This window comes from Xyrauchen texanus, chromosome 31, assembly GCF_025860055.1.
Source record: "Xyrauchen texanus isolate HMW12.3.18 chromosome 31, RBS_HiC_50CHRs, whole genome shotgun sequence".
NCBI lineage: Eukaryota > Metazoa > Chordata > Actinopteri > Cypriniformes > Catostomidae > Xyrauchen > Xyrauchen texanus.
The window spans coordinates 26,905,044-26,930,553 of record NC_068306.1 but is presented as its reverse complement, the minus strand read 5'-3'; the positions used below and the strand labels follow the sequence as shown (position 1 = coordinate 26,930,553).

Genomic DNA, 25,510 nt, shown 5'->3' with positions numbered 1-25,510 from the left:
AACTGGGCCTTTCCATAGTACAACAATATCATCAATGTATCTTTTTCATGATATGATGTATGAGAGGAAAGGGTTTTTTTGTGGTTCATATAAGACAGTTTCTTTTAAATGGTCCACAAACAGGCATGCAAAAGTAGGTGGCATTTTTGTTCCCATTGCAGTTCCTGAAATCTGTAAATATAAGGTATCATTGAAGAAGATAAAGGTCCTTTTTAAAACAAGATGCTAAAATGGTTAAAAAGGCTGTTGATGGTGTTGAAAGTTCTAATGCCTTAAGTCCTTTGATCTGGTTAATGTAAAGAGATTGTATATCAAGGGTGCACAAGATTGTGTCAGCATCAATTTGTGGAGGACCATTTAGAAAAAGTAAAAACTCAACGCTGGCTTTAATATATTTTAAATTGGGGGCAAAATGTTTAATATGATAGTCCCCAAACCTCGAGATTTCCCTGTGAGAATACCCATCCCAGAGACAATGGGTCTATGTGGGGGATTCTCAAGATTGTTTTGGAAGTATATATATATATATATATATATATATATATATATATATATACACACATACACACACACATACACACATACACATATGAGAAAGCCTTCAAATGATTTTTTTTTAAGTTGATTCTTTGGGGGAAAAATAATTGAGAACACCATCGTCAAGGAGTAATCGTAGCTAATCCTGATATTTTATGGTTGGATCCCCTGCTAATCTCTTATAGAAACTTGAGTTGTTCGTATACTTCAGCTTCATTGTCCATCTTATCCATTACAACAAATGGCACCACCCTTGACAGCAGGTTTAATTACAATCAACTTCTTTTTTTCCAAGTTCAGAAAGTGCTATTTGTTGTGCTCTGGAGATATATCTGTTTCCAAAAAAAAAAAAAAGCTTGCCGTTTTTCAACTGATTTTCAAATTCAGTCAATTTTCTATAGTCCTATTCTTCAGATGGATAAAGGTGCTCTTGATTTGAAAAGTCCTCTTGGGGGTAGAGGCTGGATTACAAATGGAGTTCATAAAAAGATTCTGTTCATTAGTAATTGAACTTCGTATACTCTCTTTCTCAGTAAAAATACATGCAGCAAGTGCTTCCATCTTGAGGAGTTTGGTCATGAGTTCCACTTTGCAAGCAACTGAAGACAACTGACCATGTTACATTATTACACAAACAGAGGCTGCAAAGTAAACTTAAGTATACATAATCTTATTATGGTTACAAAACAAACAGCGATCCACCATCAACCTCTAAAACAGACTTTTAAGAAATCCTCTGTTTGGATCTAGCTGAATTGGGTAAAAAAGAATAGCGTCTTACAAAGTATTTATGATTTATCATTCTTTAATATAATTTAAAGGCAGCGGTCAAAGCATTTTGTACAACTTCAGTGCAAAACAAATTTAGTTTCAGGAAAAACTAACAAAAATGGTCTTGTTGCTTCATCTTGTGCAATGACAAAGAGCAAAACTTACTGTATTGCAACATATACAAATAAAATATTATACATGGTCCATGCATATATACACAGCCTATATAGCTAAAGTCATTAGTGTGTATGTGGGATAATGTAATGCATCTATATGTGTGTGTGTGTGTGTGTGGTCTGAGTGTGGCTCAAGCCATTAGTGCATCACAGTCCAGGTTTGGAGATCTGACTTCCAGCTTTCATGAATGACAGTTGTTCCTTCAGCCCGATTTGAAGAGCAGAATGGCCACTTGACCCAAATAAAAGTAGATGAAATGCTTTGTTTCATGCGTCACGTAACTGCCAAAGTTTCGTCCCACAATACAATGCCATGTTGGATTATACTTCTTATCAAACTCCTGTAGAGAAACAAGAAAAAAATTTTCACAATACAGGTACTTGATGAAAACAGAACGTTGTCATTCTGGTAAAGCAGACTTACAAGTTCAGTTCACATGTCACTATTCTCAAACAACATTATCTAACAGCTATTAAAAAAGACTCATAAAAAAGTCATAAAATTGTATTGCTTTTTAAAATATCAATTAAACCAACAAAGGCATCTCTCGCACATATTTGTACCTTTTTGATATATGCAGCAATGTCTTTTTCAATGTTGTACTTCTCCATGGCCTGTGTGGCACAATCCACTGCATCCTGCTGCATGTCCTCAGACATATCAGCGTTCTTTATTACTGCCTTCCTGTCAGTCATGATGGCTACAATTATAAAGAGAGAGAAAACAACTTATAAAGTTGTGGTGCAAAGAAGAACATACCAACATCATGAAGCTCAAATAGCAACTTTGGAGGGTTTAAAAAGTTGAAATGAGAAACTCAAATTTTTGTAAAAGCAATTGAAATCTTCCTTTTAAAAAGTTTATTATTGGAGCGGTTAAGTTGTCCAAACCGTCATTTTTGCAGTGTGACTACTGTTCTAGGCGGATAAACCAACTCAATTATTTTGTTAACTTTGGACTTTTCTGAATGTAAAAAGACAGTCTCTCATATCCTTGTGTTCATTATGCAAAAGTTACAGGGAGATGAAATATTGGCAACAACTTTACACAAACAAGGTTGTTAAGCCATTTGTATTACTTTACTAATCACATTTTAACATTTTACGTGCTATGGCTATACTTCCAAAAAGTTAAAAGGTAGACAGACATATCCGTTTCACTGATTAGTCAATGCCGATATTTGCTTTTTGGAGCTACCCGTAATCAGCAAAAATCTACATTCTACAGTTAGAGTGGCTTGATTCTACAGTATTACAGTGGCTTCTAGGAGTGAAACAAAACACTGAGACCCTGTGGGAATTTGATGCATCTATAGCTTTCATAATTGACAATATTCACGCATATTTTTATCCTCGTCAATGAACATTTTTATTATATAATCAAGTGTTCAAAACTGAAGTGAGGGGATGCAAAGAAAAATTTGACTAAACAGAAACGTGTCCCGTCCACACATTATGTCTCAAACTTCATATCTTGAGAATAATAATAATACATCTTTCTTCTCATTAACCTTCATCTGGTAAAATATATAGCATATATGCACAACCCTTCACCTGGTATTCTTATGTCATTGAAAAGCAATATTTGGTGAATACTTGAACATAGAACAGAATTGTATCAGAGGTAAGACTCTTGTCATTTCAAAATAAGAGCCTTGTGTGTTTTTGGCTTGTTTACTTTTTAAAAAGTCCCACATTATGCACAAAATCTTTACTTTTTTCTGGTTATATTGGGATTTTGGTTTAACAGTGCCAATTGTTGTCTGTACCTGTCATAGTAAGGGAAGATTAAGAAAACTTTAAACATTATATGAATCAATTTTAAAAACTATGGGCCGATTAATCGGTAATCCGCCTTTTTACATATCAGCAAAGCCCACTATATCAGATCACTCTTAAAATTAAAATAAAAACTTATGATGTGCAGACAAACAGAACAATCAAGAAAAATGTAGCTAATATAGCCTTTGAGCCTATAAAACTTTGCAAATGTAAATGAATTAGTGAAACCTATCTTTGATCACTTAAACCCCAGAGACCTGAGGATTTTATTCTGTGGTCTAAAACAACTGTAAATCAACTGAGAAATCATCTACATGTTTGCACTCAGCCAAAGATAGTAAAGAATACAAAAGTTGGGCCTACATGTTGACCTCCCAAGCCATTGGATTTACTCAGTTCTTCTGGTCAAAAACATCTGTTCTTTAAAAGGCAAATACAGATGCGCTTGCGTTTTAGTTTACAGAGTCAAACATCTATTCTTCAAATCACCTTATAAAGGAACTAGTGCATCAACTAAAAAAGAACTGTGTAGTCATGATTGGACAAAAAGGAGGCCACCTCAATCAGCTCCCTCTTTAAAAGACTCTCGGGCACTCACAGTTGGGCCCAGGAGAGGGATAAAGTTGATGAAACCATTCAGTGAGAAAGACATTGAACACAAAAATTTAGAAATCAGACCATTACCCAGCATAGTTTCCTGAAATGAAACTACATGTAGCCCTATTGCATGTTTAACAGAAATGTTATTAAAAATAAATAACTTGCATGCTATAAAATGGCATTTAAACTTATACACGTGTAATGCAGTTTCATAAATAAGATGACCTTAAAGCAAATGTTAAGGATTAAATTTCCTTGGACAAGAAAGTGGGAGTACATTATGCTGCAAAGAACCATTAATAATTTACCTTTGATAAGGTCATGGAGAGGGAATCACAGAAGGATGATATAACTATGCATGACAATCCGAGGGTGTTGCAAACTGTGGCTATTATCTATACATGTCAAATTACTGTAACTTTCAACTAAGTGCTGCCATGTCAACATAAAATAACCTCTGGGTGGACTTCAGTGTACAGACATGGGGCTATTAAAGCCATACGGTGGTAGTGTCCTCGGCATCTGCTTTCCATGGTCTCTCATCTTTGGCATAATTGCATAACAGTAATTCTCTCGAGACCGCAAGCACATTTAACTTTCATTTCATTTCACGCCAGCGACCAAATCATCTCTATAGAAACAATCTGCGCCGCAACACTCCAATTCCACCAATATAATGATGATTTTAAATCCTTACATCTCCTAGAATTATAGCAAACAGAAAGGCCGCGATAGGTAGCGTCTGTCTCGCGGTGTCCACAATGTTTCATTTGAATTGTGGACTACTGACTTAACTTGTAGAAGGCATTTAAATAATGAAATGCATACAAATTTTCCTCGTACGCTCTGTAGCTGCATGCATAGTAAATAAAATGCATATTGCTCACCCTGTTTTGATGATTGTACACTGTGGTGTTCAGGCTTTTTCTTCAGCCGCTGTGCTAAACACTATTTGAGTCTTACCTCGACCCATGCGGCTCTGCTTGATACTTGCATGCAATTACACGTCACGATCCCAGACGTGCCCCGCCCACAGCATTGCACCGGCATTCTCATTGGTTGCGTTCGATCCTCACCCAGCGTGTAACGAGCGTTTTCCAGTAGCTTCCCACTGCCAGCGTTTTATTTCATCCCACAATGCACCAGTGTTATGGGTAGGGATGGGCAATACCACTTATTTTTTTCTATCTGATACCAAGTAGCTTTAGGCCAATATCGATACTAATACAGATACCTCTGTTAAATATAATATTTATGAATTCTTCGGATAAAATTAGTAACTTCAATTATTAGCCTACTTATTTTTTTAATCTATTTATAGGCCTAAACAGAAAATGATTAGGCTGATTTACTTACCCTTTAAAAATGAGTTGGTATAAGCCACATTATTATATGGTTACTATTTCTAAAACCAAGTTATCATGGATAAAGTAATGCTGTAGTAAAACCATGTTTAATTGTATCAAAACCTTGGTTACTGCCAAACAAAAACAAAAAACATGGTTTACTACAGTCATGGTTAGTATAATATTACTACAATAAATCCATGGTAAGTTTTCATAAGGTTATCGTTTATTAACGAGGATCACAAATCATTATTAATGTTTTAACAACTCTGAATTTAAATAAATGTCATGTCTAGGTTTGTCAAAAAGTACAAAACAATTGGTACTTTTATTCACCAAAGTGACATTCAACTGATCACAATGTCAGGACATTAACAACGTGAAAAATTACTATTATAATTTGAAAAAATTTTCATCAACTCAGTAATATAAACATTGTTCTTAAACTACTTCAAAGAGTTCTCATCAAAAAATCCTGCACTTGCAGCAATGACAGCTTTGCAGATTCTTGGCATTCTAGCTGTCAGTTTGTTCAGATACTCAGGTGACATTTCACCCCACACTTCCTGTAGCACTTGCCATAGATGTGGCTGTTTTGTCGGGCACTTCTCACGCACCTTACAGTCTAGCTGATCCCACAAATGCTCAATGGGGTTAAAATCCATAACACTCTTTTCCGATTATCTGTTCTCCAATGTCTGATTTCTCAAACTAGAGACTCTAATGTATTTATCCTCTTGTTTAGTTGTAAATCTGGTCTTCCACATCTCTTTCTGTCCTTGTTAGAGCCAGTTGTCCTTTGTCATTGAAGACTGTAGTGTACACCTTTGTATGAAATCTTCAGTTTTTTGGCAATTTCAAGCATTGTATAGCATTAATTCCTCAAAACAATGATTGACTGACGAGCTTCTAGAGAAAGCTGTTTCTTTTTTGCCATTTTTGACCCAACATTGACCTAAAGACATGCCAGTCTATTGCATACTGTGGCAACTCAAAAACAAAAACAAAGACAATGTTAAGCTTCATTTAACAAACCAAATAGCTTTCGACTGTGTTTGATATTATTCTAGTACCAAATTAGCAATTTAGCATGATTACTCATGGATAAGGTGTTGGAGTGATGGCTGCTGGAAATGGGGCCTGTCTAGGTTTGATTAAAAATGACTTTTTTCAAATAGTGATTGTGCCATATATTACATCAGCAATGTAACTGATTTGTGATCAGTTGAGTGCCACTTTGGCGGATTAAAGTACCAATTTCCTTCCGAAACAGCTAAAACTGTACATTATACCAAACTTTTGGCTGCCAGTGTAGTTCCCGTTCTATGCAACAATTTGCTAATTTTAGAGCCGTATAAAAAATTACTTTTTTAGCAAAGGGGTGAACATTTAATGACAGGGCTAGGCATTTAATGGAGTGGTGGTGTAGTGGGTTAATGCACATAACTGTTAATCAGTAGGTCGCTGGTTCGATCCCCAGAGCCACCACCATTGTGTCCTTGAGCAAGACACTTAACTCCAGGTTGCTCCGGGGGGATTGTCCCTGTAATAAGTGCACTGTAAGTCACTTTGGATAAAAGCATCTGCCAAATGCATAAATGTAAATGGGCTAGGGAGGCCAAACACAACAATTACAGATTTGCTCTCATTTAGCTGGAGAAAGTTTCTTGCTATCCAGCATTTAATATCCTCAAAGCATTTAAAAATGTTGGAATATGAATCATCTGAACTAAGTGGGACATACAGCTTTGTATCATCGGCATAACAATGATATGAAATGTTATATTACCTAAACATTTAACCCAGGGGAAGCATACATAAATAAAATAAAATAGGGCCTAAAATGGAACCTTGAGGTACCCCACAAGTGAAAGGTGCAGAAGGAGAGGAAGAATTCCCAATCCTTTTTTTTAATCCCCTTTTTGCCACAATTTTGGAATGCCCAATTACCCACTACTTATTGCACTTCGTGGTGGCTCGGTTACTCACCTCAAACCGGGTGGCGGAGGACAAGTCTCAGTTGCCTTTGCTTCTGAGACAGTCAATTATCTTATCACGTGGCTCTTTCTGCATGACATGCAGAGAATCCCAGTATGTGGAGGCTCATAGTACTCTCCGCGATCCATGCACAACGTGCCCCATTGAGAGCGAGAACCACTTAATCATTACCACGAGGAGGTTAACCCCTGTGACTCTACTCTCCCTAGCAACTGGGCCAATTTGGTTTCTTAGGAGTCCTGGCTGGAGTCACTCAGCACACCCTGGATTCGAAATCGTGACTCCAGTGGTAGTCAGTATCAATACACGCTGAGCTACCCAGGCCCCCAAGGCTAACACACAGAATTCTATCTGAAATGTAAGATGTAAACCAATCTTAGGCTGTGCCTTTAATACCAACTTCACACCTAAGACAGTCTAGGAGGATAGTATGATCAACTCTATCGAAAGCAGCACTAAGATCAAGCAACATTAAAATTACTGTTCTACTTATATCCAAAGTGAGCAGTAAATCATTCGTCACCTTGAGTAGTGCAGACTCTGTGCTGTGACCAGCTCTAAAACCAGACTGAAATTTATCTAAAATGTTGTTTTCAGATAGCACTAAAGAGAACTGAGAAAAAAAAAATTCTCCATGATTTTTGATAACAATTGCAGTTTAGAAATGGGCCTGAAATTATTAAGGTTGGTAGGATCCAAATTTGGCTTCTTACGAAGTGGCTGGATCACTGCTTGCTTAAAGCAGGATGGAACAATGCCATTATATAAGAAGCTATACATAATAGTCAACACACTAGAACCAACAGTGTCCACAAACTCTCTGAGGAGCAGGAATAACATAAACAGAAGAGGTGGTAAGCTTTATCTGTTGGACTATATCTATCAACCAGCCACAAGCCGTGCATTTTAAGTCTAGGCCTTCAGTGCAATTCATGTAATAAAGAAAACACAGTTTCACATTTATTAAGATGCTATCATACTGTACATGGCAGTCAACTTATAATACCAACTGACATTTTAAAAACACATCCACGCATGAAAGCCAGAACTTGAAACAACACTTAATGCCCAAGCAAGCCTAATTCTAACTGCAGCATGATTGTTTTGTGAAATAAATGACAAAAATCATAATTTTTCATTTGAATCAATCTAACAAGGAGGTCTATAATACCTGGAAAATATATAAATATATAAAATATATCTAATATTATTTGTGATTTAAATGTTGCTTGCAATAAATTCCTTTTCATCAGGGTACACGGTTATGCTGTTCCATTCAAATTGGATGAGGGATATTCCTACTTGATATCTCTGACCATAAATGCATTCCATTCCCCTATATTCGGAAGAAGACATTTAAGGAAACAAAACTGCAATGCTCCTATTAGCTTAGCAGGGGTTTGACTCTCATTAGAGATGTCTCTTAGCAACTCAACTGATGCTCCAGCTAGTATTTGTGCTTCAGGTGTACGATTATCAAAAGATATTATAAAGAAACAGGTGTATTATTATACACCTGTTTCTGCAGGCATTTTTTTAACAGGCTTTAATATCATGTAATGTGGAAACGAATGTGGCATTTCATTGCACTTTTCCTAGTAGGGCACTTTTCCTAGTAGTAAAATCGGACTTTCCGAGTTGAATGGAACCCAGCACTACTTACATATCCTAAAGATCACACCCACCAAGAACAAATAAATCAATCTGATTGGCTGATGAATCTGACAATCTGACTTTAGTTGTTCATTCATTTGCAATGTTGAGGGATTCCATAGAAATTCTGAAACAAGCATTGTCCTTCATAAAGTCAATGGAATGAGTAAGCTATTGTGTGATTCTCACGTTGCAGCCAAGTGTGTCTAACTCACTGAACATTCACTTGACCATCCGAGGAAGCTAGGTGCCTTTTTTGTTTCTTTTAGTGTTGGTTCTGCCTAGCCACTGGAGTTTGTTTTGTGGAGTAACACTCATTTGAAGAAGCTTTTACATCGACGGAGGGTTGCTTTGCACTGAAATTACCAGCCAGGTTGAGAAAAGATGCTAAGGAAGGCCGCAAAGTATTTACTTGTCTCCAACAAGCTTTGTCCTTAATGAAGTCAATGGAATGAGCAAGTCATTGTGTGGCGCTCTCGATCCAGCCGGACCTAACTCACTGAATATTCACTTGACAGTCCGGGGAAACTGGGCACCTGTTTTGTTTCTTTTTTGTGCTGGTTCAGCCTTGCGGCTGGAGTATGTTTTGTGGAGGAACACACCTTCGGGACAATTATGCAGATGAATCTACACATTTGTTGCATTTATTCTGCCTATTGGCTGGAGTTAGTTTTATATATTTTCTTCTTTTATGTAATTCTGTCTCACAAAATGTATATAGAATCACCAGAATTGAGCAATCCGATGGCAAAGTTGTCGCGGGGGCTCTTGTATTCGTACATGGACTGTTTAGAGGGATGGATGCAGGTTGGAGCTGTTGTGCGCAGGGTTAATGCGCACATTTTTCTTTTTTCTGTTTGTTTTGGTTCAGGGGGAAGTTCGAGGTTTACTGTTGCACTGATGTTGGAATGTGGTCTTTATCATTTTATTTTTGACACACAATCTATTTTTTCTCATATGTCAAAATGTCAAATGTTAATATGTGGATTGTCTCTCTACATTGAATGTGAATGTGTGGGGCACCCCATAAAAAGAAGGAAGGTTATATATTTTCTTAAACGAAAGAAATATAATAGTTTTTCTTCAAGAAATGTATCTATCCCCGCAGGAAGCTGAACAATTTGGGAAGATATATTTTCTTTAGTGCTGGTTCAAGTAAGAGCAGGGGAGTCATTACATTGATATGTAAACATCTACAATTCAAATGTCTCAAACAAAGTAAAGATAAATTAGGAAGAGTCATTATTGTTTTAGCAGAAATTCAGGGATTCAGGGGCGGATTATGACTAGCAAGGGCACCGTTTAAATTTTTCATCAAAGCCACTTCTGGTGCTGATATGTGGTCTTGCTAGGGTGGCCAACATCCTGTTTTTCCCGGGACAGTCCCATATTTAAGCACTTTTTCTAGTGTCCTGACTTATTCTTAAAAAATTTGTGTTTTGTCCTGTATTTCCCCTCTCCTAAAATCTCTCTCCTAAGCGGATTTCGCAGTCACATGAATATTCAAATCAAAGGTAGCCAAGGATACGGCTTGTGAAACTAATAAAATTATACCATGTTATTTGAAGTACATGATTAGAATGAACTATTCAATCACAATCCCTGTTCAAAAAACATCCATTTAGTGAACTGATTGAAGGGTCAGTCTGAAAGGGCACACAGATGAAATTGCGGCTGGAAAAATATAACTGAAGCGTGCATATACATTTAATGAGGATCTTCAAAAAGAGTTTACATTTTTCAAAAAGGAGTCACAAACAGAGCCCAGTAAAGTGAGGTGTGAGATTTGTGGAGCTCACTTTTCCATCGCCCATGGAGGCCACACCAACATCGTGCAGCATGTTCATACAAAAAAGCATGTGGATGCTGCTAAAGTAAGTTTACCACACCAAGTGTTAGTGATTTTTTTGTGAAGCAAAGTTCAGTATCTGAGAAGGCACACAAGTGAGGGACATTTTTCTTTTCATTCTGTTGTGCACGGTCATAGTTTTGGTGACTGCACTGCAAAATTGATAAAGAAATTGTATGATCCGAAATTTTGGGGGTGTTGTCTGAGGGTTGTCCCCCCTTAAAATATCATTAAAATATGTAAATTGTAAACAATATAATGATATATTCTTAAAAGAATTCTCTCTTGATTGCTCTTCAAAAATTGCTCTTGAGAATTGTTATGTTTATTGCCCCCCAACATTTTGATGAAATTTTCGCCCCTGGAGCCAGCAGGTGTCATGCTTAGATGCTGCTGACTTTACGGCATGTGCCGCTGTTTATGAATGATACCACTGAATTTACGAGGCAGATGCCACTGTTGGTTGTGGTAATGAAAATGTTTGTAATATTTTGTGCCTGCATGTAGGAATCTCATCCTGTAAATAATAGCAATAAAAAATACTAAGTATGCCAGCAGAAAAAGGCCTTTTTTAATATGATCATATTGTATTATAGGTATGATACAATCAAACTACTACTGTTAGGCCTAATATTTTTTTAGCATAATTGCTTGGTAGTCCCTTGCAGTGAGTTCTTAAAATTAATATATCACAGATGTTATTCTCTCAATGTGAATACTCCCCGTGTTCATATACAGTGGCAGATGCAGTGTAAATTCAGTGGCATCATTCACAAAAAGCGGCAGATGCCTCGTACATTCAGTGGCATCATTCATAAACGGCAGTAGATGCCTCGTAAATTCAGTGGCATCATTCATAAACAGAGGCATCTGCTGTGTAAATTCAGTGGCATCATTCATATACAGCGGCAGATGCCTCGTAAATTCACTGGCATCATTCATATACAGCGGCAGATGCCTCGTAAATTCACTGGCATCATTCATAAACAGCGGCAGATGCCTCGTAAACTCACTGGCATCATCCATAAATGGAGGCAGATGCCTCGTAAACTCACTGGCATCATCCATAAATGGAGGCATATGCCGCATAAATTCAGTGGCACCAGCCACAAACAGCGGCACATGCCATAAAGTCAGCAGTGTAAGCCGTTTATCTGTCCAATGGCTGTCTCCAATAATACGGGTGAACGTTCTGGACGGAACATGAATCACAATGGATGCTCTCATCATAAAGTCCATTCCTAAAACGAGCTGGGCTGAGAGATTTTGAACTACCCCAAATCTATGATACCGTTTGTCACGTTCCTGTGTTGTCTGGCCTATGTTCTCCGTTTCACCTATCACATTCCATGTCACATTCCTTGTGGTCCGGTCCGTGTTTTCTGTATCACTCAGCACGTAAAATTCCATGTCACGTTTTCCTTGTTGTCCGCCCCGTGTTTCACTGTCTGTGTATAAAACTACAATTCCCACAATTCCTGGCCTCTCTCACTGCCTGCACTCTTCATTGGTCTCACCTGTGTCTCGTTTAGTCGTCATTGTGTTTGTGTATTTAACCCGGTTTGTTTCACCATTCCCTGTCGGTCTTTGATGTTTGTGGATGCCTGTCTCCGTGCTCCCCTGATGTTTATCCTGCCTGTTCTACCTTTCATGTTTTCCGTGTTTCCAGGTTTTAGTGTCGTTTTACCCATCGTGGTCATTTCCTTTGTTCCTGTTTGTTTTGTCTCACTTTGATTTACAATAAAGTACACTGCATTTGGATCCAACCCATTGTCTGCCTCCTCCTGCATCGTGACAGAAAGACCGACCCAATAATGGATCCAGCAGCGATTTTCACCGAACTGGCCCAGGCTGATCTGACCGTTTGCGAGTACTCACGTCTCTTCTCCACGGTCGCCATCTACTCCGGGTTCGACGACGCTTCCCTGAAGACCATCTACTGGATCGGGTTACCATCAGCCCAGTGGTGGGAAGCGCCAGAACCCGGAGACCACACGTGGAGGGAGTACGTGAGTCTCGTCCTAAAGAAACTCGCGCCCGACGAACCACCCCTCAAGATCCCGGTTTTCGAGCCTGAGCCCACGCCTGCCACGGCCAGCGAGCCAGAGCCCACGCCTGCCCCGGCCAGCGAGCCAGAGCCCACGCCTGCCCCGGCCAGCGAGCCAGAGCCCACGCCTGCCACGGTCAGCGAACCGTTAGCCCCTGATGTCAGTGAGCCAGCGCCTGTCGCCTCAGCCGTCAGCGAGCCAGCGCCTGTAGCCTCCGACGTCAGCGAGCCAGCGCCTGTAGCCTCCGACGTCAGCGAGCCAGCGCCTGTAGCCTCCGACGTCAGCGAGCCAGCGCCTGTAGCCTCCGACGTCAGCGAGCCAGCGCCTGTAGCCTCCGACGTCAGCGAGCCAGCGCCTGTGGTCTTGTCCGTCCCAGTGCCAGTAGCCATGACCGTCCAAGAGCCAGCACCAGTAGCCGTGACCGTCCAAGAGCCAGCGCCAGTAGCCGTGACCGTCCAAGAGCCAGCGCCAGTAGCCGTGACCGTCCAAGAGCCAGCGCCAGTAGCCGTGACCGTCCAAGAGCCAGTGCCAGTAGCCGTGACCGTCCAAGAGCCAGTGCCAGTACCCGAGCTTCCCAGAGCTCCGCCTCCCGAGCTTCCCAGAGCTCCGCCTCCCGAGCTTCCCAGAGCTCCGCCTCCCGAGCCTCCCAGGGCTCCGTCTCCCAAGTCTCTCGAGCCTCCCAGGGCTCCGTCTCCCAAGTCTCTCGAGCCTCCCAGGGCTCCATCTCCCAAGTCTCTCGAGCCTTCCAGGGCTCCGCCTCTCGAGCTTCCCGAGCCTCCCAGGGCTCCGCCTCTCCAGTCTCTCGAATCTTCCAGGGCTCCTCCTCCCAAACCTCCCAGGGCTCCGCCTCTCAATTCTCTCGAGCCTCCCAGGGCTCCTCTCGAGCCTCCCAAGGCTCTGCCTCTCAAGCCTCTCGAGCCTTCCAGGGCTCCGCCTCTCAAGCCTCTCGAGCCTCTCGAGCCTTCTAGGGCTCCGCCCCTCAAGTCTCTCAAGTCTTCCAGGGCTCCGCCCCTCGAGCCTCCTACGGCTCTGCCTCCAGAGCCTCCTGAGCCTTCCACGGCTCCGCCTCCCGAGCCTCCTAGGGCTCTTCTCCCCAAGCCTCCTACGGCTCCGCCTCCAGAGCCTCCTATGGCTCTGCTCCCAGAGACTCCAGAACCTTCTAGAGCTCCGCCTCCCGAGCCTCCTACAGCTCTGCCCCCAGAGACTCCAGAGCCTCCCTCGGCTCCGCCTCCTAGGCCTTCCTCGGCTCCACCTCCTACGGCTCTACTCCCCGAGCCTCCTATGGCTCCGTCTCCAGAGCCTCCTATGGCTCTGCTCCCAGAGACTCCAGAACCTTCTAGAGCTCTGCCTCCCGAGCCTCCTACGGCTCCGCCTCCCGAGCCTCCTACAGCTCTGCACCCCGAGACTCCAGAGCCTCCCGAGCCTCCCTCGGCTCCGCCTCCTAGGCCTTCCTCGGCTCCGCCTCCTACGGCTCTACTCCTAGAGACTCCAGAGCCTTCTAGGGCTCTGCCTCCTGAGCCTCCTACGGCTCCGCCTCCCGAGCCTCCTACAGCTCTGCCCCCAGGGACTCCAGAGCCTCCCAGGCCTTCTAGGGCTCTGCCTCCTGAGCCTCCTACGGCTCCGCCTCCCGAGCCTCCTACAGCTCTGCCCCCAGGGACTCCAGAGCCTCCCAGGCCTCCTAGACCTGTCCCTGTCTTGAGGCCGCCTCCCAGGCCTCCTAGACCTGTCCCCGTCTTGAGGCTGCCTCCCAGGCCTCCTAGACCTGTCCCTGTCTTGAGGCCGCCTCCCAGGCCTCCTAGACCTGTCCCCGTCTTGAGGCTGCCTCCCAGGCCTCCTAGACCTGTCCCTGTCTTATGGCCGCCTCCCAGGCCTCCTGAACCTGTCCCTGTCCTGTGGCTACCTCCTGGGCCTGGACCTGTCCCTGTCCGATGGCTGCCTCCCAGGCCTCCTAGACCTGTCCCGGTCTTGTGGCCGCCTCCCAGGCCTCCTAGACCTGTCCCTGTCCTGTGGTCACCTCCCAGGCCTCCTGGATCTGTCCCTGCCCCTTGGACTGCCCTCTTGCCCTTGTGCCTCCGTGGACTGCCTAATTGCCCCTTGTGCCCCCTTGGTCTGTCTCTGTGTCCCTTGTGCCTCCTTGGTCTGTCTCTGTGTCCCTTGTGCCTCCTTGGTCTGTCTCTGTGTCCCTTGTGCCTCCTTGGTCTGTCTCTGTGTTCCTTTGTGCCTCCTTAGTCTGTCTTTGTGTCCCTTGTGCCCCTCTGGTCTGTCTGTTTTCCCCCTTATCCAGCCCCCCTCTCCTTTAACTTCTGTTTATTTTTCCTATTCTGTTGTTTCTTAGGACCGTCTGGAATCCGGTCCTTTTGACGGGGGGCTATGTCACGTTCCTGTGTTGTCTGGCCTATGTTCTCCGTTTCACCTATCACATTCCATGTCACATTCCTTGTGGTCCGGTCCGTGTTTTCTGTTTCACTCAGCACGTCAAATTCCATGTCACGTTTTCCTTGTTGTCCACCCCGTGTTTCACTGTCTGTGTATAAAACTACAATTCCCACAATTCCTGGCCTCTCTCACTGCCTGCACTCTTCATTGGTCTCACCTGTGTCTCGTTTAGTCCTCATTGTGTTTGTGTATTTAACCCGGTTTGTTTCACCATTCCCCTGTCGGTCTTTGATGTTTGTGGATGCCTGTCTCCGTGCTCCCCCTGATGTTTATCCTGCCTGTTCTACCTTTCATGTTTTCCGTGTTTCCAGGTTTTAGTGTCGTTTTACCCATCGTGGTCATTTCCTTTGTTCCTGTTTGTTTTGTCTCACTTTGATTTACAATAAAGTACACTGCATTTGGATCCAACCCATTGTCTGCCTCCTCCTGCATCGTGACACCGTTGGTCCATGAAACCGAAATGCAACCAAGTTAGGCCAGATGGACGACACTAGCAAGCTGCAAATCAGGTGCTGGCCAAGCTGTCATCTGAAGGAAATGTCAGCTTGCACGGCCAAGATAGAAGAACCCGTATCTAGGGTAGCCTCAAGTACTTTGCCATAAAAATGTACTTGAACCCGGAACGGAGTGTTCCAGAACGATAAAGATGAAAAAGAAAACAAGTTGAGTACACTGAAAAGAGTCGAAAAAGTGAGGCATAGTTACTGTCTTGAGGGAGGATTGCCTCTCTGAAATGTCCTCCCCCTCCTGAAATTTTCCAACCTTGTTCTGAATGAATCACTTTGGGCCACAGCCTCTGTATTTAACTGACTACTCTGAACCTCCGGACCTCACGACTCTGATGCCTGTTCGGCTTGCCGATTAGGTGTACCTTCAGGGCACAAATTCGGTCCTTTCCAGAGTCTACAGGTCGGGCAGTTATGCGAAGTGAAGCCTGGCATCAAGCATTTGAAACAGTGAACTTCTCTTTCCGCAGAACCCCTCTGCGGAATTGGGGTGCGTAATGGCCACGCGGACCCAAGACCGCATGAAGTTCATGAACACGCAAGAGAAGATCCAATATTGAAGTTTCACTAGTACCATAGAGCACCACCCTGTATTTTCCTACAGCATGTATACAAATTAATTACATTGGTTCCAGTTCTGGAGGTGGAGTTTTCAATATACAAATTCGCTCAAAATGTGTGCGACAAACTCAACACGATCTAGGATACTATAGTATATTTTTCAATATTCTAGTATGTTTTTATATATCAAAATACTTATATGAGTTTCCAGGCCTTTGTGTGACCCAGGAGAGAGCATATGAGGTTACTAAAAGTGTTGATGCTGCAGAGAACACAAAGAATGGTATATAACCTTGAAAAACAGGTGTATTTCTTCAAAGACAAAATGTGTTTCTGTTAATCAATAGTATACTGATGAGAGTCCTTGGTGTGTTTCTTTTGTGCTGGCATGTATCTTTTCAAAGATACTTTTAATCAGTTATTATATGAATGGTGTCTTGTTTTAATAAGCTAAATGTATGATATCTTTGCAGCTGGTGTTTTGCTTTTTCTGTTAATCAGCAGTATTCTAACATACATCCTTGACGATATCTCTTATATGATATGTTTCTGCCATGGTGTTTTGTCTTGATGAGTTAAATATCTTTGGAGCTTGCATTTTCTTTCATTAATCAAATGATAATATGAAGGAACAAACAAGGCTGCGAAACAAACAAGGCCGCCTCATTGTAAGGGTTTCCATGAACTATGACATATGTCCAAAATATGTGAAGTTACCAGCTGATGTATGTTTTTAAAAAATAGATAGGCGGGGGATTTTCCACCAATATTTAATTAATGAAGGAGACAAAACTTATTGGTGGCGAGGGAAAGAGACAAGGGCAATAATCCCATTGGTCAGAGATAGTGGGTAGAAGATAACAAAAGGTATATAACTGAGAACTTAGGAGGATAATGTCAGAACGGACAGCTGGCCGGTCTCATGTTTGTTGGTGTTCAATAAACTACAACTTTGGCATCTGGAACGCAAGACTCCGAGAGTTTTCTTACAACTTAGAGAGATTCATCGTGATTTTCCACGACAATACCTCTTATGATGCGTTCTTGCATATCGGAAGGCAAAAAAAACTTTTCAAAACAGATCACAAAAATGTGCCCACGTAGATACATGGGAGCTCAGCACATTAAACCATTTCTTCGGTTCTTTAGACAGGAAACAAGGGAGCTCTAACAAGATCTTTGAGTCAACAAGGTCTAGTGACGTTGTGTATATCTCAACAGATTGAAGCCAGTCATCTGGGCTCACTCTACCCTCACCATCGAATATTAGTGGTTCAAGGCACGACTGATGTAGGATGACGCTAACATTCTGGATGTGGCAGACAGATCAGCAGAGGCCGATTGAGCTATAAACGACGCACAACCTGGTCCCGCAGTAGCTGAACCTGAGACTGTAAGCCTCAATCCTCACTCTGTGGAGTATTCTGTCTTGGCACAAAGTCAGAACATCTCAGAAAGCCAAGTAGTTCACGATTAGTGGCCATTTTGAACAGACAAAAACATGTGCAGAGAGAAAAACAATGTTCATTAAAACAATCAAATCGAAAATATATATAACAAATACACCAAAATTACGGTTAATCAATCCTTAATAGGTCCTAGGGAAATATAACATCAAACTTGGTTATTCCTCAAATTAATATGCACATGTACAGACACTCATTGACATACATGGCGACAATGTCATACAATTTGTGACTTAGAGCACTGAAAACACCTTATCAGAAATATAATCCGGAAAATACAGCAGGGAATTTATTTTCTTTTAACAATAGTCCATAGGCGCAGCGATCCGCGTTGCATGTGTCAGGCCACGTGAATTCAGGCAAGCTCCTGCTTGAACATGTCTCCCATCTTTTCCTCTGAGATGTTAAATGCAGCAAAAACTCTAAATAAACATTCTTTACGAAGAAAAACAAGAGCAAATCTTCCAAGTGTCCCGTATTCTTCTTATATTCTTCTTATTTTGTGATTTTCAGTCAATCTGCAGACATATGAAAGTGAAAAAACAGTTTCGTAAAATAATCTATCCAAATTCTGCGAAATAAAACGTATAAATTTCACTTGCCCTCCTTTATGATTGCAAATCCAGTCGATCTCATGTGAAACACAAGGAAATAGCAAAAAATCTTCGAAGTGCCACACCACACCGCAGCATGAGCTTGCTCGTCGGCAATCCGTAGCATCTGAATCCAGAGCAATAGAAATAAATTATGAAATAATCTTGTGGATTCAAGTCATTCGGATGTGATAGGTGCCTCAAAGAGGAGAAATAGATATAACTCACTCGAAAAGGATACACATGAGACAAACAAGAGTTAGCATTTCACCCTGTTTTTAATAAAATGTCCAAAAAAGAGTGCTACCTCTTCCACATACATGAAGGCAAGTGGGGAAGCTTATAACAACCAACTCACTCACACAAAATAAAAGGATTCAACTTCCTTGAAATTCAAGTGGAGAGCATCTACTCTCCTCACATCCTCCATCTTACACATCCTTCTCTTACGCTCTCTCTGTGCTCTCTCAGGTGCAGCTGTATCACTCCCCATAATTACCGTAATCCCTGTAAGTGACCGTTGCAAGTTAAGCAACTTGATTGCTACGTGATACAAATATATTTAAAAAAGTATTTTTCTTAAAATTCTCTTTCAATCCCTGAAAGTATCTCCCATTATATCTCCATTGCAGTCGTCCGGTTGAATGTGCATTTCTACTGACTCATGCATTAACATTACCAGATTAACATTACCTAAAACATGAGAATGAATCAAGTTGCTAAACTATTAATAATTAAAACCACAAAATGTAAAATTGAACAATAATTTTATAAAATATATATTTTAATAAAAATCTTCCCCCTGGCTGAAGCCTACTATAGGTGATTCCTCACCCCTCACCAATATATTTAGGATGAGCATTTTACTTCGGTGTAACTGTCTAGCTCATGTTTAAACAGACCAACAATTTCAAAAAAGAAAAACTCCAGGTGTTACATACGTCAACGATGTATATATATATATATATATATATATATATATATATATATATAGGATACACTGTATTTATAAATTAAGTGTTTTGCACTTATAATTGTTAAAGGATTTGTTATCTTAATATTTTGATATTTATTTGACATTGTTCTTCAGGAACTCTGCAGTTGACAGTGTGTTTCAAAAGCATAGACAACTTGTTATATTAAATATATAATTATAATTAAATTCCACCATGAAAGTCTGCACATGACATCCCCGTTCAGTCATAAGGATTTAATTGATAAATTATCTTTTCGTTTGGAAATTAGATTACTTACAACAATATTAACATTACCAGATGTACCCCTAACACTTCAAAAGGACAGACATAATAATAATTTCACCATGCACGGTACAACTCGACTGAACTCGACTCAGCTTGCTTTTGGGGGGTTTTCCACTGTGGATAGTACCTGGTACCTGATACTTTTTTTAGTACCACCTCGGTCGCGGTTCCAAGCGAGACGAGCCGATACTAAATGTGACGTCAAAATCCTGCAAATGTCTGATTGGTCAGGGAGAATCGTCACTACCGCGACAGTCCACTTGTTTGTGAGCTCGGCAATCCCAACGTTATTTTATAGTAGTTGTAACAAAACTAGAGAGGAGCTATTGAGAAATTACTCTTCTGGATGTCCTGAACTTTGTTAACAACAACAATGGGAAGATCTGAAAAGAGAAAAGGTGCAAAGAAGTCGGAGAAAACTGTCGGTTGCTCTGGCTAACTCTGATAAAAAAGTTAACAGGAACTTATGCCGAGTTTACACAACATGATTTTAAGCCCGATTTTTGCTCGCCGACAGTTTTGTGGAGATCGAAGACAAAAGCCTGAAATTGTAGGCAAATCAGAGCTTCAATGTGTGAACAATCAAAGACGCGATTTGAGGGAAGCGCTGACGTGTCGCCGATGTCAGCGAGATATCTTAAATATCTGGACATGTCTGCAATTCCAAATTGTGCAATGTGAAATGTGTTTTGATTGAATACAACTGCAGCGTTGACCTACAGTACAGATGATAAAAGAGCAGACGGATTGGAGAAGTTGATTGGCGAAAATTTGCGGGTGATTAAAGATATTAAAGAAGAGACTGCAGGAATACGGAATGAATCTCTGGTCAAAAGTTTGCAAGAAAGAGTTGATTATATTGACTCACGCACAAAGAAGGAAGAGGTTAATTCCGTCAGGCTCATTTGGAAGCCTACACTCGAAGATGGAACCTGAGAATCCAAATAATTCCAGAGAAAGAAAGAGAGAATGTCCGCCAGGAGGTTATCAACATGTGCCAACGCCTTCTACCACAATTTAAGGATAAATTCCACCGATATAGTTGATGTGGCACATCGAATTGGCCGTATAATCCAAATAATAAAGGTCGAGGAATTATATTCCAATTCACCTCTCGTTTTTATCGAGATGCTGTCTGGCGTGCCACCAAGGATGATAATTTTCTGACCGAGAACCGCCTGAAAATCACGGAAAACCTGTCACCGGCCGATAGAACGAGGAGGATTAAGCTATGGCCCGCAGTTGAAAAAGCCAGAATAGAGAACAAAAGGGCTTTTTTTGTTGGTGGACGTGCATTTGTAGATGGTACTGAAATATTTCCATCTATCTAAAATTTTGTGGAACTGATTTCCACTTTGGCTGCTGATTTGCTAACTTGATATTGGGATTGATATGCACAACATTTCTAGGTCTACTATCGTTCTTTTATCTCATTCTTATGTTTAGTTCTTCCTTCAATTATTGTTCTATTTTTCTTTCTTTTGATGTCCTTTTCTATTATTTCTTTAAATTGTAGAGGGCTATGTAACATTCTTAAGCATAATGCAGTTTTATTTGTATCTTAAACGTTTTAACACAGACCATTGCTTTCTACAAGAATCTCATTCAATACAAGATGTCAATTTAAGGAGATCACAATGTGGGTTAGAAATGTAGCTGTCTCATGGGAATAAACATTCTGCCTGAGTTTGTATCTTAAAAAATCATTATAGTGGAACAATTTGGGCTACTGATTGTGATATTTATGGTCATTTCGTCATATTAGCTTTTCAGTTTTCAGTCAGATTTGACATGTATTACTGCCAATGTTTATGGGTATAATTCAATAAAAGATAATAAGATTTATTATATATATATATATATATATATATATATATATATATATATATATATATATATATAAAATTAGAAATTTGTATACTTTGTTATCTAAATTTCCAAATTCTTCCCTAATATTTGGTGGTGATTTTAATATAGATGCCCCCCAACCCACTAATGCTAATTCTATGCAAAGATTTTCTGTTGTTGATGTGTGGCGAGAAACTCATCCCTTGCAAAAAGTATTCACATGGAACAATAACTCACTTTCTAGTCAATCCTGACTTGACTTTTGGCTGACCTCAGCTGAATTATCAAATTCAGGTGCTGGTCATATAACTAGAATATCATCAAAAGGTGATTTATTTCAGTAATTACATTCAAAAAGTGAAACTTGGATATTATATTCATTCATTACACACAGACTGATATATTTCAAATGTTTATTTCATTTAATTGTGATGATTAAAACTGACAACTAATGAAAATCCCAAATTCAGTATCTCCGGAAATTAGAATATTACTTAAGACCAATACAAAAAAAGGATTTTTAGAAATGTTGGTCAACTGAAAAGTATGAACATGAAAAGTATGAGCATGTACAGCACTCAATACTTAGTTGGGGCTCCTTTTGGCTGAATTACTGCAGCAATGCGGTGTGGCATGGAGTCGATCAGTCTGTGGCACTGCTCGGGTGTTATGAGAGCCCAGGTTGTTCTGATAGTGGCCTTCAGCTCTTCTGCATTGTTGGGTCTGACGTATCACATCTTCCTCTTCACAATACCCCATAGATTTTCTATAGGGTTAAGGTCAGGCGAGTTTGCTGGCCAATTAAGAACAGGGATACCATGGTCCTTAAACTAGGTACGGGTAGCTTTTTCACTGTGTGCAGGTGCCAAGTCCTGTTGGAAAATGAAATCTGCATCTCCATAAAGTTGGTCAGCAGCAGGAAGCATGAAGTGCTTTAAAACTTCCTGGTAGACGGCTGCGTTGACCTTGGACCTCAGAAAACACAGTGGACCAACACCAGATGACATGGCACCCCAAACCATCACTGACTGTGGAAACTTTACACTGGACTTCAAGCAACATGGATTCTGTGCCTCTCCTCTCTTCCTCCAGACTCTGGGACCTTGATTTCCAAAGGAAATGCAAAATTTACTTTCATCAGAGAACATAACTTTGGACAACTCAGCAGAAGTCCAGTCCTTTTTGTCTTTAGCCCAGGCGAGACGCTTCTGACGCTGTGTCTTGTTCAAGAGTGGCTTGACACAAGCAATGCGACAGCTGAAACCCATACGTCTGTGCGTGATTCTTGGAAGCACTGACTCCAGCTACAATCCACTCTTTGTGAATCTCCCCCACATTTTTGAATGGGTTTTGTTTCACAATCCCCTCCAGGGTGCGGTTATCCCTATTGCTTGTACACTTTTTTCTACCAAATCTTTTCCTTCCCTTCGCCTCTCTATTAATGTGCTTGGACACAGAGCTCTGTGAACAGCCAACCTCTTTAGCAATGACCTTTTGTGTCTTGCCCTCCTTGTGCAAGGTGTCAATGGTAGTCCTCCCCATGATTGTGTAGCCTACAGAACTAGACTGAGAGACCATTTAAAGGCCTTTGCAGGTGTTTTGAGTTAATTAGCTGATTAGAGTGTGGCACCCGGTGTCTTCAATACTGAACCTTTTCACAATATTCAAATTTTCTGAGATACTGATTTTGGGGTTTTTCATTAGTTGTCAGTTATAATCATCAAAATTAAAAGGAATGAACACTTGAAATATATCCGTCTGTGTGGAATGAATGTATACATTATCCAAGTTTCACTTTTTGAACGGAATTACTGAAATAAATCAACTTTTTGATGATATTCTAATTATATGACCAGCACCCGAATAAAGACAGACATACACTCACCTAAAGAATTATTAGGAACACCTGTTCAATTTCTCATTAATGCAATTATCTAATCAACCCATCACATGGCAGTTGCTTCAATGCATTTAGGGGCGTGGTCCTGGTCAAGACAATCTCCTGAACTCCAAACTGAATGTCAGAATGGGAAAGAAAGGTGATTTAAGCAATTTTGAGCGTGGCATGGTTGTTGGTGCCAGACTGGCCGGTCTGAGTATTTCACAATCTGCTCAGTTACTGGGATTTTCAAGCCCAACCATTTCTAGGGTTTACAAAGAATGGTGTGAAAAGGGAAAATCATCCAGTATGCGGCAGTCCTGTGGGCGAAAATGCCTTGTTGATGCTAGATGTCAGAGGAGAATGGGCCGACTGATTCAAGCTGATAGAAGAGCAACTTTGCCTGAAATAACCACTCGTTACAACCGAGGTATGCAGCAAAGCATTTGTGAAGCCACAACACGCACAACCTTGAGGCGGATGGGCTACAACAGCAGAAGACCCCACCGGGTACCACTCATCTCCACTACAAATAGGAAAAAGAGGCTACAATTTGCGATTTTGATTTCTGTTGAGACATTCAGATGGTAGAGTCAGAATTTGGCGTAAACAGAATGAGAACATGGATCCATCATGCCTTGTTACCACTGTGCAGGCTGGTGGCGGTGGTGTAGTGGTGTGGGGGATGTTTTCTTGGCACACTTTAGGCCCCTTAGTGCTAATTGGGCATCGTTTAAATGCCACGGCCTACCTGAGCATTGTTTCTGATCATGTCCATCCCTTTATGGCCACCATGTACCCATCCTCTGATGGCTACTTCCAGCAGGATAATGCACCATGTCACAAAGCTTGAATCATTTCAAATTGGTTTCTTGAACATGACAATGAGTTCACTGTACTAAAATGGCCCCCATAGTCACCAGATCCCAACCCAATAGAGCATCTTTGGGATGTGGTGGAACGGGAGCTTCGTGCCCTGGATGTGCATCCCACAAATCTCCATCAACTGCAAGATGCTATCCTATCAATATGGGCCAATATTTCTAAAGAATGCTTTCAGCACCTTGTTGAATCAATGCCACATAGAATTAAGGCAGTTCTGAAGGCGAAAGGGGGTCAAACACAGTATTAGTATGGTGTTCCTAATAATCCTTTAGGTGAGTGTACCTCCCTCACTGTTTTCTGACCATGAGTCCATTCTTATATGTATTCCATTTGAATCCTCTGCCTCCTTGAGTAAAAGATCCTCATATTGGAAACTTAATACCTCAATTCTTCAACACAATGAAGTTCTCATTAAAATTGATAACTTAATTTCCTTCTATTGGGATTAAGCTAATAAAGAAGATATGTTTTGCAGTAATTTGGAACTTCTCAAATATGAAATTGGGAAGTATTGTCAGAAATACAGTACTATTTGTAGAATTACTGCTTTATCACATAAAAACTTGGAGGATCTTACAGATTCAGAGAGAATTGAGCATATTGATCAGAAACATCACTTAGAGGATATATATACATGGAAGGCTGAAGGTGCCTTCATCAGATCTCATCGAAATTGGCTAGAGGAGGGTGAGCAAAACTCCGCCCATTTCTTAAGGCTGGAGAGGCAGCAAGCTAAAAATGATATTCAGCAACTGTGTATTGATGGGAATGTAACTGATGACTTTTAAGACAATTGCGGCTTTTGTGCTAAATTTTACAATGATTGATATTCTTCTAAATTCTGCCAGCAATCCACCACGGAATCGTTTGATTCATTATCTCACATAAAGAAAATTAATAAAGAAGATTGTAGCCTATGTGATGCACCTATTAGTCTTTTATAAATTGTTGACTCAATAATTCATCTAAAAATTAACAAATCCCCAGGTACTGATGGGCTATCTGCAGAGCTTTATAAAGCAGTAATTCAAAGATTGGCACCTTTTTTTTTAAAACATAAAATGCTTTTAGAGAGTATTGAGAAAACAATGCTTCCTCTTTTATGTCAGGGGCTAATAACATTAATTCCCAAACCCAATAAAAATCCCCTTTTAATTGAAAACTGGCGTCCAATTTCCTTATTGAACACTGATTATAAAACTATTGCCCTAGTCTTCGCAAAGAGGCTAAAATTTACTCTAAATAATATAATATTTGAGTGTCTATCAAGTTTTATAAATTTTTCTAATACTATACGCTTGATTTAGATTATTT

General features: G+C 40.8%; 1 protein-coding gene across 1 annotated transcript; it reads right to left on the bottom strand.

Annotated features, from left to right (window-relative positions):
- Window positions 1–567: 567 nt before the first annotated feature.
- On the bottom strand, window positions 568–4,867 carry dynll2b (dynein, light chain, LC8-type 2b). The gene is made up of 3 exons (XM_052100630.1): window positions 4,754–4,867; window positions 2,049–2,185; window positions 568–1,825 (listed from the first exon to the last, which is right to left on the bottom strand). Exons 2-3 carry the CDS (start codon window positions 2,178–2,180, stop codon window positions 1,688–1,690), a joined length of 270 nt encoding a protein of 89 aa, XP_051956590.1. The 5' UTR covers window positions 2,181–2,185; window positions 4,754–4,867; the 3' UTR covers window positions 568–1,687.
- Window positions 4,868–25,510: the final 20,643 nt, after the last annotated feature.